Raw genomic sequence first — 13,949 nt, forward strand, 5'->3', positions numbered from 1 at the left:
TGGATTTCTGCTCTGATCTTTATGTCCTTCATTCTGCTTCGTGTGGGATTAATTTACTCATTTTTCTAGTTTCTGATGGTAGGTAGCTTACATAACTTATTTTAAAAGTTTTTCTTGTTTAGTATAAGCACTTGGAACCTAAATTTCCCTTTAAGCCCTCCTTTAGTTTTATCATACAGATTATGTTTTCATTATCATTTAGTTCAAATATTTTCAAATTTCCATTTTAATTTCAACAAAGGGTTACTTTTTTTTATTTCATTAAAAAATATTTTTTGTTAAATTTATAGGGGTGACACCAGCTATTAAAATTATATAGGTTTCAAGTGTACAATTCTATAAATCTATATATTGCATTGTATGTTCACCATCCAGAGTCAGTTCTTCTTCCATCACCATATATTTGATACCCTTTTCCCTCTTCTACTCCCTCCCCCTTATTCTCTGGTAACCACTAAACTGTTGTCTGTGTCTATGAGTTTTTGTTTCTTTGCTTGTTTGTTGCTTTCAGTTTTATATCCCACATATGAGTGAAGTCATATGGTTCTCAACTTTTTCTGACTTATTTTGCTTAGCATGATAATCTCAAGATCCATCCATGTTGTTGCAAATGACAGTATTTCATCTTTTCTTACAGCCGAGTAATATTCCATTGTATATATGTACCACATCTTTTTTTCCCAGTCATCTATCGAAAGACACTCTGGTTGTTTCCATGTCTTGGCTTCTATGAATAATGCTTCAATGAACACAGGGATGTACATATCTTTATGGATAAATGTTTTCATTTTGGGGGTAGATACCCAGGAGAGGGATTGCTGGGTCATACAGCAAGTCTATTCTTTAACTTTTTGAAGAATCTCCATACTGTTTTCATAGTGCCTGTACCAATTTCCCTTTCCACCAATAGTGTATAAGCGTTCCTTTTTCTCCACAGCCTCTCCAACACTTGTTTTTACTTGTCTTGTTGATGATAACCATTCTAACATGTGTGCGGTGGTGTCTCTTTGTAGTTTTGATTTGCATTTCCCTACTAGCTAGTGAAGTTGAACATTTTTTCATATATCTGTTGTCCACTTGTCTTCTTGGGAGAAGTGTCTATTCAGGTCCTCTACCCAATTTTTCATCCACGGGTTATTCAGAAGTGAGTTATTCAATTTCAAAAGGTTTGCAGATTTTCCAGGTATTTGTTATGGACTTTTAATTTAATTCCATGTAGTCAGAGAACATTCTCTAAATGATTTCCATCCTTTTAAATTTATTGAGACATGTTTTACACCTCAGCAAATAATCTTGGTGAATCTTCCTTATTCATTTAAAAAGAAAGTGTACAAGTATTTTGCAGTTGTTGGGTGTAATGTTCTATAAATATTAATAGGTTAAGCAGATTTACAGTGTTAAGTTTTTATCCTTCCTGATTTCTGTCTTCTAGCTCTATCAATTCCTCAGAGAGAAGTGTTGAAATTTCAACTATAATTGTGGATTTGCCTATCTGTCCTTTCATTTCTGATAGTTTTTCCTTCATGTGTTTGAAGCTCTGTTATTAGATGTACATACATTTCGGATTTTAATTTCTTCTTGATGAACTGACTTGACTTTTAATCAGTATGAAATATCTCTCTTGATCGCTGGTAAAACTCCTTGTTCTGAAGTCTGCTTTGTCTAATACTAGTAAATTCAGCTGTCTTATAGCTCATATACCTAGAAGTTTTGATGCACATAATGAAGAAGCGAGTAGTTAAATCTCATTAACAAAACATAAATGGTGATTTAAACCCATAGCTCATTAACTTATGTGAAATAACCTCTGATTAAGAACATATGTGTGTATATGTGACTATTTCATGCACTAACCTCATCAATAAAAGGTATTAGTACCACAGCTTCCCATTCCTGTTGTTTTCCATTTAGGTCAGTTTTAAAATCAGGTGGATAATATTCTATAATTGGTGAGTCCTCACTGGTCATCAAATGCTGTGAAAATACAAAATAGTGTAATAGAAATTTAAGAACTAATATTAATATAGCTTTTTGTTAATATATTTATAATATTGCCTCAAATGTTACAGTTTAAAATTTCTAAGCAAAGCAAAACTAATTTTTTACACCTTAAATATCTTGCAATATAATTACTATATTTTGATTTTCAACTATAATACTTCTAATTTCACTGCTATTCATCACTTTCCCATTCTACCGAACTAGTTATGTAGCAACACCACATGTATTCTGAACTTTTAACTTCATTTTTTCTATCTTTTATTGTTTTTTCAGTCTACAAGGCCCACCTAAATTCTGTTTTCCCATTCAGACTTCAGTTTATTTCACAGGCTTCTAATAGTCCTCCATTTTTAACCTCAAATAAACAATTTACTTTCATGTCCTAATCAATTGATTTTATTGAGATATAATAAAAACTGTCATCTAGGAATATTTAAAAATAAAGAACCCTAAAAATCCAAGAATCTCTTCACCAGTAATAACAAAGATAAAAGTCCAATAAGACATGTTTCTATTCGAGATTTTATAACAGAGGCAGATAATGAAGCATAAAAGGATGTCCTCTAAGACATGAATATGAAAGAGATTACAATATAAAATTTTTTAAAGAAATAATCCAGCATATGTCTCAGGGTAATATTCAAAATATTTAATAACCAGTATGGCATAGATACAGAACAATCAAAACAGATGTGGCTATAAAATACCTGCATGGTTGTACCACTTCAGAGTGACTAAGTATCAGTCCTTAATATATCTGAAGGTAGGAAAAAGGCATCAAAGAAACTTAAGAAGAAAGGGAATCCAGAGGGGCCAGGATAGAAGACAGGTTAAGTTTCAGAAAGATGTAGAAGGGAGCCTGACACTGTTCAAGCAGCAAAGGGGGCTGGGGGACAGGATGTGGAGTGTGTATGTGTGTGTGTGTGTGTGTGTGTGTGTGTACTCCTATTCCTCGGACCAGACCACGGAATTAGAAGAACAGATTGATACTCTAGAAGAACTAAGTGAATTTTACCTTTAGAATCAGCTTAGTAGACTTAGTGTGATTTTGGTGACCCATACACCACTGAAATATTTTTCTCCTGTTATGTGAAATATGTTAACCAGAGAAAACACTTTCATTCTACAATCTGATAAATGAAATGCTGAAAATCCAAATAGAAACTGAGGTAATACTTCTATTGAGATAAATGACTTCTTAGAACCATCCCTATTCTAACAGGTAGAGGGTAATAAGAAACAGTAATGATTCTATAAATGTCTGAACAGAGTAGATGTCCTCAGATTTTGCCTGTCTCAGTTTCCTTTCATCAGTGCAGAGACAAACTGAAAAAGTGCATAAAGGTGCTGAAAATGAAGCTGTGCTCTGAATGGTGTGCGGTATATTTGCATTTTAAAAACAAAGCTAATTTAAATCAAGAAATTACTTTTCAAGAGACTTGTTTAAGAACTACTGCATTTGAAATAAAAAATATACTTCATTATTAAAGAAATTTAGGTACTGTTTCTATGTTTGGAGGAGAAGCTCCCAAATATCAAAAAAAAACATTAAAATATTTAATTCTAAAACCCACCTGGTAGCATGTAGGAAGTAAATTTTTGCTAGCTGCTGGAAGTACAGCAAGAAGCTGTTCAAACGGCTTAAAAGGTTTTCCTAGTTCGAAATGGATTTTGAGTGTACTGATGTTGCGAATATCAGATAAGAAAGGTGCATAATGGTAGGGGTAATACCTATAAAACAAAACAGAGTTTTAAACAATTGGCAACTTCATGAAACAGGTCAATAATTAGTATTTACGTTTCCATATTTTGTTTTAAAAACACATAACAACAATTCTAAAGAAAAAAATTATCACCCATATTTCTACCACTTCACTGTAAATCAGTAGTATTGGAAAATTTAGTCATGTTATAGCAACGAATGTTATATTTCTTTAATTTTTAAAGCACATTTTCACATTTCCAAAATTGGGACACATGATGTAATTGAAGATGCATATAACATAATGGTTCTTTTAGTTCCCCAAATGCTGAGTGTGAATCTCCCAATCAATAGATTCTTAGAATGAAGTAAAGAGGTAGTCAGAAGACTCTGACAAGCTCATGTGGGCTTGGGCCTCTTCCATGTGGACAGAGAGAACAGAGAATCTGAATTCATATGGCTCTTATTAGTCAGCTCTAATAACTTTTACATTTGAATTTGTACATATACTATATATATATATATATATATATATATATATACACACACACACACACACACACACACACATATATATATATATATATATATACATATATATGTTTATATTTGTGATAAGGATTAAAGTATTTATCAATCATATACACTATTTTTGTTTTTAATACCTTCCCATCTTTACAGGTATAAATTCTACAAAGCTTTGTACATACAATTTTTTAAAAATTTCAGTGTTCTTAATGTTTGACTAAAGGTGCCAAAAAATAAAGAAATATTTTTATATTCCACAATTATGGCATATTTCAAATGAATGGAAAAATTTAGGAGGTAGAAGGGCATGTGGAATAATGGAAATGTAGAGACACTGGAATCAGATAGGCTTGGACTTGATGCTTGAGTGTATATGACCTTGGAAAGATTACTTAACCTCTTTGAGCCTCATCTGTAAAAGGCAGAGAATAAGACTTACCTTAAATATTTGTGAGGATTATATGAAAACATAGTTTTTAAGTGCCTGGCCTTACTGTCTAAGTAGTATAATAGGAATAACTTATACTCATCTTCTTAAAAAAATGGCAAATCAAGGATTTCTATCATTAGAACACTTCAGAGATGTCCTGAGAATCAGGTTATTGCAAAGATTTTTTTTAGAGGCTATTAGTAAGTGAAATCATAATTAATGCCATATTATCTCACACTGGTTTGTTTTGCAGTGTGATGATACTTTAAAACAAAGCCAAGCAGAGGTATTTTGGTTTGTTATTTTTCTATTTTGGTGGATGGTTTGCAAATGTAGATGGAATTTGTTAGAAAAGGAAATCTGAGAGAAACCGAAAGTTATTACTATTTCCATGAAAAGCAAATGAGTTCTTTCTCCTTTCTTCTTTACCCCTCCAGTCTAGCACTCAAATAACTTCAATAATTACTCCTGATAGAAAAAATTTTTAAACACAGAAAATGCAGAAAAGAATATAATGAACAACCTCATATATAATAACAATCACTCTGACCCAATAATTCTAAAGACTTTGCCACACTGGATTCATCATGATAGAAAATGTTAAATCCTTAGATTACGAAAGAGCTTTTATTATGGGCCATCTGCTAGGGCTGGAAGTGCCGTTGTTATACAAAGTTCTTTTTAAAGTATTTTCATATAAGAACGGATTGTCTCTATTTCATTTAAACTTGGCTGTGTGTATCTTTTTAAAAATACCACTGAAAACAGAAATAAACGGAAAAGAGATTCCCAAATGAGATTATAGTAGAATGAACCATTATAAAAAACAAAACATTTATTTTTGTTTTTAATCCCTTACCAGCTCCAGGACTGAACTCCATGATAGTAATAGTGCAAAATCCACTGTATCGCCTGAACATAACATGCAGCTTGATTAGCCAGAAAGTCACTGAAAACAGAAAAGAATACTTCCATTATAACATTATTTTTTGAAGAAAGGCCATTGTCTTCAGAGCATGTCTGCTGATACCATACTATGCCTCAATTTGTTTTAATCAATGAATAAGCTAAATAATTATAATCAGAGAAACTCCAAAATATTATTTTTTAAAATTCCATCCTGTAAGATGAAAGACTTGACTTATAGTTTTCCTACCGTAAATCCACTACCAGAATATTTCAACATGCTGTGAATATTTACTCAGTCAATGTACTCTGCTTGAGGTTCTGGCCAATGAAGGTTTTTGTAAAGTGGCACTACCACTCCCCGAAATATACAGGGTGCTTGGAGAGACAGGGATGGGATCTTCTTTATCTGAGAGGATGCCTGAATCACAAGAGGAAATCAGGAAGATCTTAAAATCTGGTTATAGTAGCTGGAACACACTTTGAAAAGTGCTATATCCAGTGACAATTTTCCTTCTAATTGTCTCTTTCTCAAAAACTGTTAAATCTTGATCAGAAATAAAAAGAGCCCTAGGCTAAAGCCAAAAGTAGCTATAAACCTGTTAGTGTCTGTTACCAAAATTCAGGTAGAGATGCACTTATATATTCCAGATCTTCACTTTTCTGGAAGGCACACTTTTGAACATTAAATGTATTACTTTTTCATTTTAAAAGAAATACTTCATTATTGAAAATCTAGATAATAAAGCATTTCTGTTACCTTATAGCAATCACTATTACATATTGGTATGTTTCTTTTCAGTCTTTTTTACATGCCCAGGTTGGTGGTTTTTGTTTTGTTGTTTTTAATTAAAGTTTATTGGGGTGACAATGGTTAATAAAGTTCCATAGGTTTCAGGTGTACAATTCTGTAATACATCATTTGTACATCACATTGTGTGTTCACCACCCAGAGTCAGTTCTCCTTCCATCACCATATATTGGATCCCGTTTACTCTCATCTACAATCCACCTCCTCCCTTACCCTCTGGTAACCACTAAACTATTGTCTATGTCTATGAGTTTTTGTTTCTTTATTTGTTTGTCTTGTTCCTTTGTTGTTTTCAGTTTTATATACCACGTATCAGTGAAATCATATGGTTCTCAACTTTTTCTGTCTGATTTATTTTGCGTATCATAATAATCTCAAGATCCATCCATGTTGTTGCAAATGGCACTATTTCTTCTTTTTTGTGGCAGAATAGTATTCCATTGTGCATATATACCACATCTTTATCCAATCATCTATTGAAGCACACTTTGGTTGTTTCCATGTCTTGGCCACCATAAATAAAGCTGCAATGAACATCAGAGCACATCCATCTTTATGGATAAATGTTTTCAGATTTTCTGGGTAGACACCCAGGAAAGGGATTGCTGGGTCATATGGTTAATTCTACCCTTAATTTTTTGAGGAACCTCCACACTGCCTTCCATAGTGGCTGCACCAATCTGCATTCCCACCAGCAGTATATGAGGGTTCCTTTTTCTCCACAGCCACTCCAACACTTGTTATTATTTGTCCTGATGATAGCCATTCTAACTGGTGTGAGGTGAGTTGGTTTTTTAAAATGAGAGTATACAATATATAAATATGATTTTGTTCCTGCTTTTAAAACTCATACTTAATAACATAAGTACCTTTCTAAGTTATAAAGGACTTTCTGTCAGTACAGGTTTAGCAGTTCTGCAGATTCTGGTGTAGGCGGCAGACATGGTGACTGTCACAAGGAGGAGGTGAAGACAATTATGATTTGTAAGTTTTTACTATTATAAAAAACTTTGTAATAAACATCCTTGTGTATAAGGATCTTCTGTGTTTGAGTTTATATTTTTAAGACAGATTAACAATTACAGTTACTGGGTCAAAGGGATAAATATTTTAAAGGCTTTTGCATATGTGCTTTCCAAAATAATTTTACCAATTTACATTTTCACCAGTAATTAAGGTAAGAACTCTGTGAGTACCCTAGACCAACACTGAATATAACAATTTAAAAAGATTTGCTTATTTTTTAGGCAAACAAATGGTATCTCATTTTCATATGGCTATATTTTAATATATAAAAGGAAGGGAAATAAAACAGAAGATTAGTTGCCTGTCAAATTAAGAATTTAGTGCCAAATGCAGGTACTATAGTTCTACACAACTGTAATCAAGAAAATATAAGAACTAAAGAATAAAGGAGTAAAAGTATAACTATTTTAAATATATTATTTCTCAAGTCTCAAAAGTCCTACATGCTAATGACACCTGACAAAGCTTCAAATGAGCAAGTGAATTGTACTAGAATTCTTATACCTCTAGTTACTGGAGGTCAATATGAAAATAGACCCTTCAGAAAGATGATAACTAGACTAAAAGACAGTCTGAGAGTATATAGAACAATGTGTGAAAGCTTGGGTCTATCCCTGGGCAGACTCTACACAAGATCTAATATTAGTGTTTTATTATATTTTTTTTAAAAAAAGTAAAAATAATAGTATAGAAAATACTAAATATTCTGCATATAATCAGGGTACATAGAATTTCATGAAATGCTTATTTTACTTACAGAAAAGCAACCTCATCTATTGGTTAAGATCATAAACTCTGGAGCTAGAATGCCTGTGTTCCAATCCTGGCTCTGCTACTCACTATGTCACTATGAGCTAATCACTCAAATCTTTTTATTCTTTAATTTCCTCTATTGTACAATAACAATTGTATTTTTCTTAAAGAATTGTTGTGACAATTAAATGGATAAATATGTTTTAAATGCTTAGACTAGTGCTTGGCACTTGGCAAGCACTTTGTGTTTGTTAATTAAAATACATAAAATATGAACATTGTAATTCATAGTGTAGGATGCAATTTAAAAGTGTGAAAGCCACCATTCTAGAGATCAGGTTCTTAAGAAACTTTTGGTCTAGCTATTAGCCTGGGGTTGAGCCAGGCAGCCTTTGAGGTAAGTGTGATGTGAGCTTTAGAAGATGAGAAGCAAAAAACTAACCATTTTCGGCCATATTACCCAAAGCAATATACAGATTTAATGCAATCCCCATCAAAATCTCAATGGCAGCTTTCAAAGAAATAGAACAAAAAAATCATCATATTTGTATGGAATCACAAAAGAGCCCAAATAGCCAAAGCAATCCTGAGAAAAAAAGAACAAGGCTGGAGATATCATACTTCCTGACTTCAACTTATACTAAAGTGCGACAGTAATCAAAACAGCATGATATGGGGCTGGCCGAGTGGCTCCGTTGGTTAAGAGTTAGTTTACGAGCGCGAGCTCTGAGCAACAGGGCCGCCGGTTCAATTCCCACATGGGCCAGTGATGCTGCGCCCAAGCTGAGCTGCTGCTGAGCTGCCAACAGATGGCAGGATAGCTCAGCTGGTGAAAGCACGTGCTCCTAACAACAAGACTGCCTGTTCGATGGTGGCCTATACCTGCCTGCAACTAAAACTGAACTTGGCACTTTGCGCTGAGCTGACGCCCAAATGGCTCAGTGGATAGAGTGTGCGCTCTTAACAAGGCTGCTGGCTCAACTCCCACATAGGATGGTGGCTACACCCACCTGCAACTAAGATTTTAACACAGCACCTTGAGCTTAAGAGGCCACAAGCTGCCGACAGGCAGCCAGATAGAGACTGGCACCCTCCACAACTAAGATTGAAGAACAACAACTTGGCTGGTCCCCTCCCCTAATTCCCCAACACTGTTCCCTTCCCCAATTCCACAATTAAAAAAAAAACAAAAAAACAGCATGGTATGGGCAGAAAAACAGACACACACGCCAATGGAATAAAATTGAGAACCCAGAAATAAACCCACATATATATTGGCAGATAATTTTTGACAAAGGAGCCAAAAACATACAATGGAGAAAAAAAGCCTCTTCAATCAATGGTGCTAGAAAAATTGGAAAGCTACATGCAAAAGAATGAAACTAGACTGATATCTGTCACTATATATCAAAATTGACTCAAAATGCATCAAAGATCTAAAATTAAGACCTGAAACAATGAACTGCAAGGAAGAAAGCATAGTTTCTAAACTTATCGGTTCAAAGAGGATTTTATAAATGTGACCTCAAAGGCAAAGGAAGTAAAAGCTAAAATAAATGAATGGGATTATACCAAACTAAAACCATCAACAAAACAAAAAGGCAACTTGGGGCTGGCCAAGTGGCTTATTGGTTAAGAGGTGGCTTGGGAGCACGAGCTCTGAGCAGCAGGGCCGCTAGTTCTGATCCCTCATGGGCCAGTGATGCTGCGCCCTCTACAGTTAAGATGGTGAACAACAGCTTGACCTGGAGCTGGGCTGCTGTGAGTTGCTGGATGGCGTAGGCTGCAGTAGGGTTGCAGTGGGCTGCCATAAGCTACCGTGAGTGGCTGGCAGCCGGCATGAGCTGCCGTGAACGCCTGTCCAATGGCCGGAAACCGATCTGCCTCAGCCGAGAAGAGCGCAATGATCCTAATATCAACATGGGCCAGTGAGGCAACATCCCCCACAACTAGACTGAAGAACAAAAAAAGGACAGCAACCTGTCTGTCCCCCTTCCCCAATTCCCCAATGCTGTTCCCTCCCCCAGTTTCCCAATAAAATCTTAAACAACAACAACAAAAAAAGAGGCAACCAACCGAATGGGAGACGATATCTGCAAACAATGCTTCTGATAAGAGGCTAATATCCAAAATATATAAGGAACTCACAGGCCAGCCTCGTTGCTCAGTTGGTTAAGAGCGCACGCTCTGAGCAACAAGGTCGCCGGTTTGATTCCCACATGGGTCAGTGAGCTGCGCCCAAGCTGACTGCTGCTGAGCTGCCAACAGGTAGCAGGATGGCTCAGCTGGTGAGGGCACATGCTCCTAACAACAAGGTTGCCAGTTCAACTCCCGAATGGGATGATGAACTACGCCCACCCACAACTAAAACTGAACATGGCACCTTGAGCTGAGCGGCAGCGAGCTGCCGACAAGTGGCCAGATGGCAACTAAACTTGGAGCTGAGCTAGCTGCGCCCCCCACAAATAAGACTGAAGGACAATAACTTGGCTGTTCCCCTTCTCCAATTCCCGAACACTTTTCCGCTTCCCCAATTCCCCAATAAAATCTTTAAAAAAAAAAAAAAAAAGGGCCGGCCGAGTGGCTCAGTTGGTTAAGAGCTCGCTCAAGAGTTTGAACTCTGAGCAATAGTGGTTTGAGTCCCGGCCCGAGCTGAGCAACCGCTGAGCTGCCAACAGGTGGCAGGATGGCTCAGCTAAAAAAAAAAAAGGAACTCATACAACTCAACAAAAAAACAAACAAGCCAATTAAAAAATGGGCAGAGGACATAAACAGAAACTTCTTCCAAGAAGACATACAGACAGCCAACAGATATATGAAAAAATGCTCTCAACTTCACTAGCTAGTAGGGAAATGCAAATCAAAACCACAATGAGATACCACCTCACACCTGTTAAAATGGTCATCATCAACAAGACAAACAATAACAAGTGTTGGAGAGGCTGTCGAGAAAAAGGAACCATTATACACTGCTGGAGGGAATGTAAACTGGTGCAGCTGCTATGAAAAACAGTATGGAGGTTCCTCAAAAAAAAAATTAAGAACAGAATGACCCAGCAATGTCTCTTCTGGGTATCTACCCAAAAATCTGAAAACATTTATCTGTAAAGATACAAGTATATGTACCCCTATGTTCACTCACAGTGGCAAAGAATGGAAACAACCAAAGTTTCCTTCAATAGATGATTGGATAAAGAAGATGTGATATACATACACAAAGAATATTACTCAGCCATAAGAAAAGATGAAATACTGCCATTTGCAATAACATGGATGGACCTTGATATTATCATACTAAGCGAAATAAATCTGATGGAAAAGAACCTTATGATTTCACTCATATGTGGGGTATAAAACTGAAAGCAACCAACGAACAAGACAAACAAACAAACAAACAAACAAACAAACAAAAACTCATAGACTCAGACAACAGTTTAAACAGTTTAGAGGCTACCAGAGGTTAAGGGGGGGAGGGGGACAGCAGAAGAGGATAAAGGGGATCAAATACATGGCCGTAGAAGGTGGTGAGCACACAATGTGATATATAGATGATGTATTATAGAAATGTATACTTGAAATCTATATAATGTTACTAACCAACGTCACCCCAATAAATTCAATTTAAAAAAAAGCTAACCATTTTGTATTTGGCAATTTTTATCATAGGAATTTAACACGTCAGCTTTTGTAATATCACCTTCTCTAAAACCAGGCTGGTTGAAAGACCTAGAATAATTTATGAAATCAAAAAATCCTTCTTTCCCACTCCCTTAACTATCAAAATTATGCTATTTTATGAAGAACTGCAAAATCTAATTTTTTTCTACTTTACAGTATAAGCAAATACATACTCAGACACTACATCAACTCCCATCTTTGTCATGTAATATGTTCTTTTATATTGTCTAAACTCGGTTTCAAATAGGTCATCATCTTCAGTCTCATCTTCTAAATTGTCTGGAAAAAAAATCAGAAAGTGGCTGACAATTATGAATACTCTGTTTTTCCACCTAAATCTTTAATAAATACATATCAAAGAAGATGCTTATAAGCTATCATATAAATATATTCCATCCAATGTTACTGAATTAGTACTAATAAAGCAAAGATATAACAACTATTGTATCCAAAAAACACCATATTAAAATGCATTATTGCTTTGTGAGGGGTGTAAATGTTTAACTATTACTTTGTTTTGTACACCTGAAACTAATTTAAAAAAAAACATAGTTTGTACTCACCCTTAGCAGTTACCCCTTGTACATTTTTATCTAATGCAGCCCAATATATGGAGTTTTCCTGGCCCTATAAAAATGATAAATCAATATAAAATTAGTGGCATGATATATTTCAAAGTAAGATATTTAACGGAGATTTTTAAAAAACTAAAAATAAGTGACTGATCCTTAAGTGACACACTGTAAAAGTTTACTTTACAAATAATCTTCAAATACTGTGTAAATGTTTTCAGTTTTGTATCATATTTTCTGAAGCTATAAATCTTTACATATAAAACTTAATATTCAGTCCTCTCAAAAATATGTGATAAGTAATTCTCATCAATATAAAAGTGAAGTATATTTAATTATATATGTGTTCCCAAAGAAAAACTTCAAGAATATTTCATTTACCATAATTAGAGAAAAGTACACAATCAATATCAAATCCTTTTGTAATTTATCGACTTTAACATTTTTCTGTGTCAAGTTCTGGGCTGCTGCTAACAATATATTTGTTTATGATGGAATCCACTGATTACAAATACTATCTATTTTCTGTAACTCTGGATCCCATCATCCTTAGGACTCTGCTATCTACCATCCACTTCTAAATTTTACTTCCATGCAACTCATCTGCGTTTCTATAGATCTTCGATTTCATCACATCCTTCCTACTGCCCATGTTTTTCCTCCCTTGTGATTTCTTCTTTTTGTCCCCCTCTATTTTCTGACTGCCTATCCACTGCCAGTGACTCTCATTAGTTCTTTCTCCTCCCTTATCCCCATCTCTTCTTTTTCTTCATCCAAACTAGGGCCTCGCCCAACTTCCTATGCCTGGGCTATTCATCCAGCTCCTCTCATTTTACATGTCTCTCCTCTCATAACATGTCTCTAATGTTAACCACATATGCCTGGAAGATTTGTGAAGCTTAAAGATTGAGCTGAGGTGGGCAGAGCCAGGAATTATTGAAATGTTAAGTTTTGTGAGTACGGGTTCCCAAAAAGTTGAAGAAGCTGTTTTCTTAAGAGTGGAATGCAGACTGACTGCTGCTAAGTTCCACTAAGAAAATGCTAAGCAATTAAAAGGGATTTACTAGACAAAATCAAGATAATTGCCCTTTCTGTAGTAAGAGTCCTAAATAGAACCAGTACAGTGAGAAGAGTACAAGAAAGTCATTAATTTCATCAGAATCCAGTAATTATAGATATGGTGAAGAAAATTTCAGAAGAGCTTTACTTTCCAAGGTAACACATACAAGACATTCTTTAGAGATTAGAGATGTTTTACAGGGTACTAGCATATTGTAATTGGTTTTATTATTCATTTATTGAGCTCCTAACATTTACTAGATATTGTGCTATTAATCAACTCTTAACCTGGCCTATCACTGCACTATATATACATATATGGTGTTTTTGGTTTTTTTTAAAGATTTTATTGGGGAATTGGGGGAGGGGAACAGCGCTGGGGAATCTTGGGAAGGGGAACAGACAAGTTGCTGTCCTTTTGTTCTTCAGTCTAGTTGTGGAGGATGTTGCTTCACTGGCCCATGTTGGTATTATCATTGTGCT

General features: G+C 35.2%; 1 protein-coding gene across 5 annotated transcripts in view; it reads right to left on the reverse strand.

The window, feature by feature from the left end:
- XRN1 (5'-3' exoribonuclease 1) overlaps window positions 1-13,949 on the reverse strand; it is a 175,859-nt gene that overhangs the window by 132,526 nt on the left and 29,384 nt on the right. For all 5 annotated transcript variants that reach the window (XM_019656937.1, XM_019656939.1, XM_019656938.1 and 2 more), the window contains exons 11-15: window positions 12,399-12,462; window positions 12,009-12,114; window positions 5,521-5,610; window positions 3,576-3,732; window positions 1,855-1,974 (exon numbers count right to left, since the gene is read on the reverse strand). In XM_019656937.1, coding sequence (XP_019512482.1) covers window positions 1,855-1,974; window positions 3,576-3,732; window positions 5,521-5,610; window positions 12,009-12,114; window positions 12,399-12,462 — 537 coding nt within the window. The remainder of the gene's footprint in view (window positions 1-1,854; window positions 1,975-3,575; window positions 3,733-5,520; window positions 5,611-12,008; window positions 12,115-12,398; window positions 12,463-13,949) is intronic.

Source organism: Hipposideros armiger, unplaced genomic scaffold (assembly GCF_001890085.2).
Source record: "Hipposideros armiger isolate ML-2016 unplaced genomic scaffold, ASM189008v1 scaffold_270, whole genome shotgun sequence".
NCBI classification, from domain to species: domain Eukaryota; kingdom Metazoa; phylum Chordata; class Mammalia; order Chiroptera; family Hipposideridae; genus Hipposideros; species Hipposideros armiger.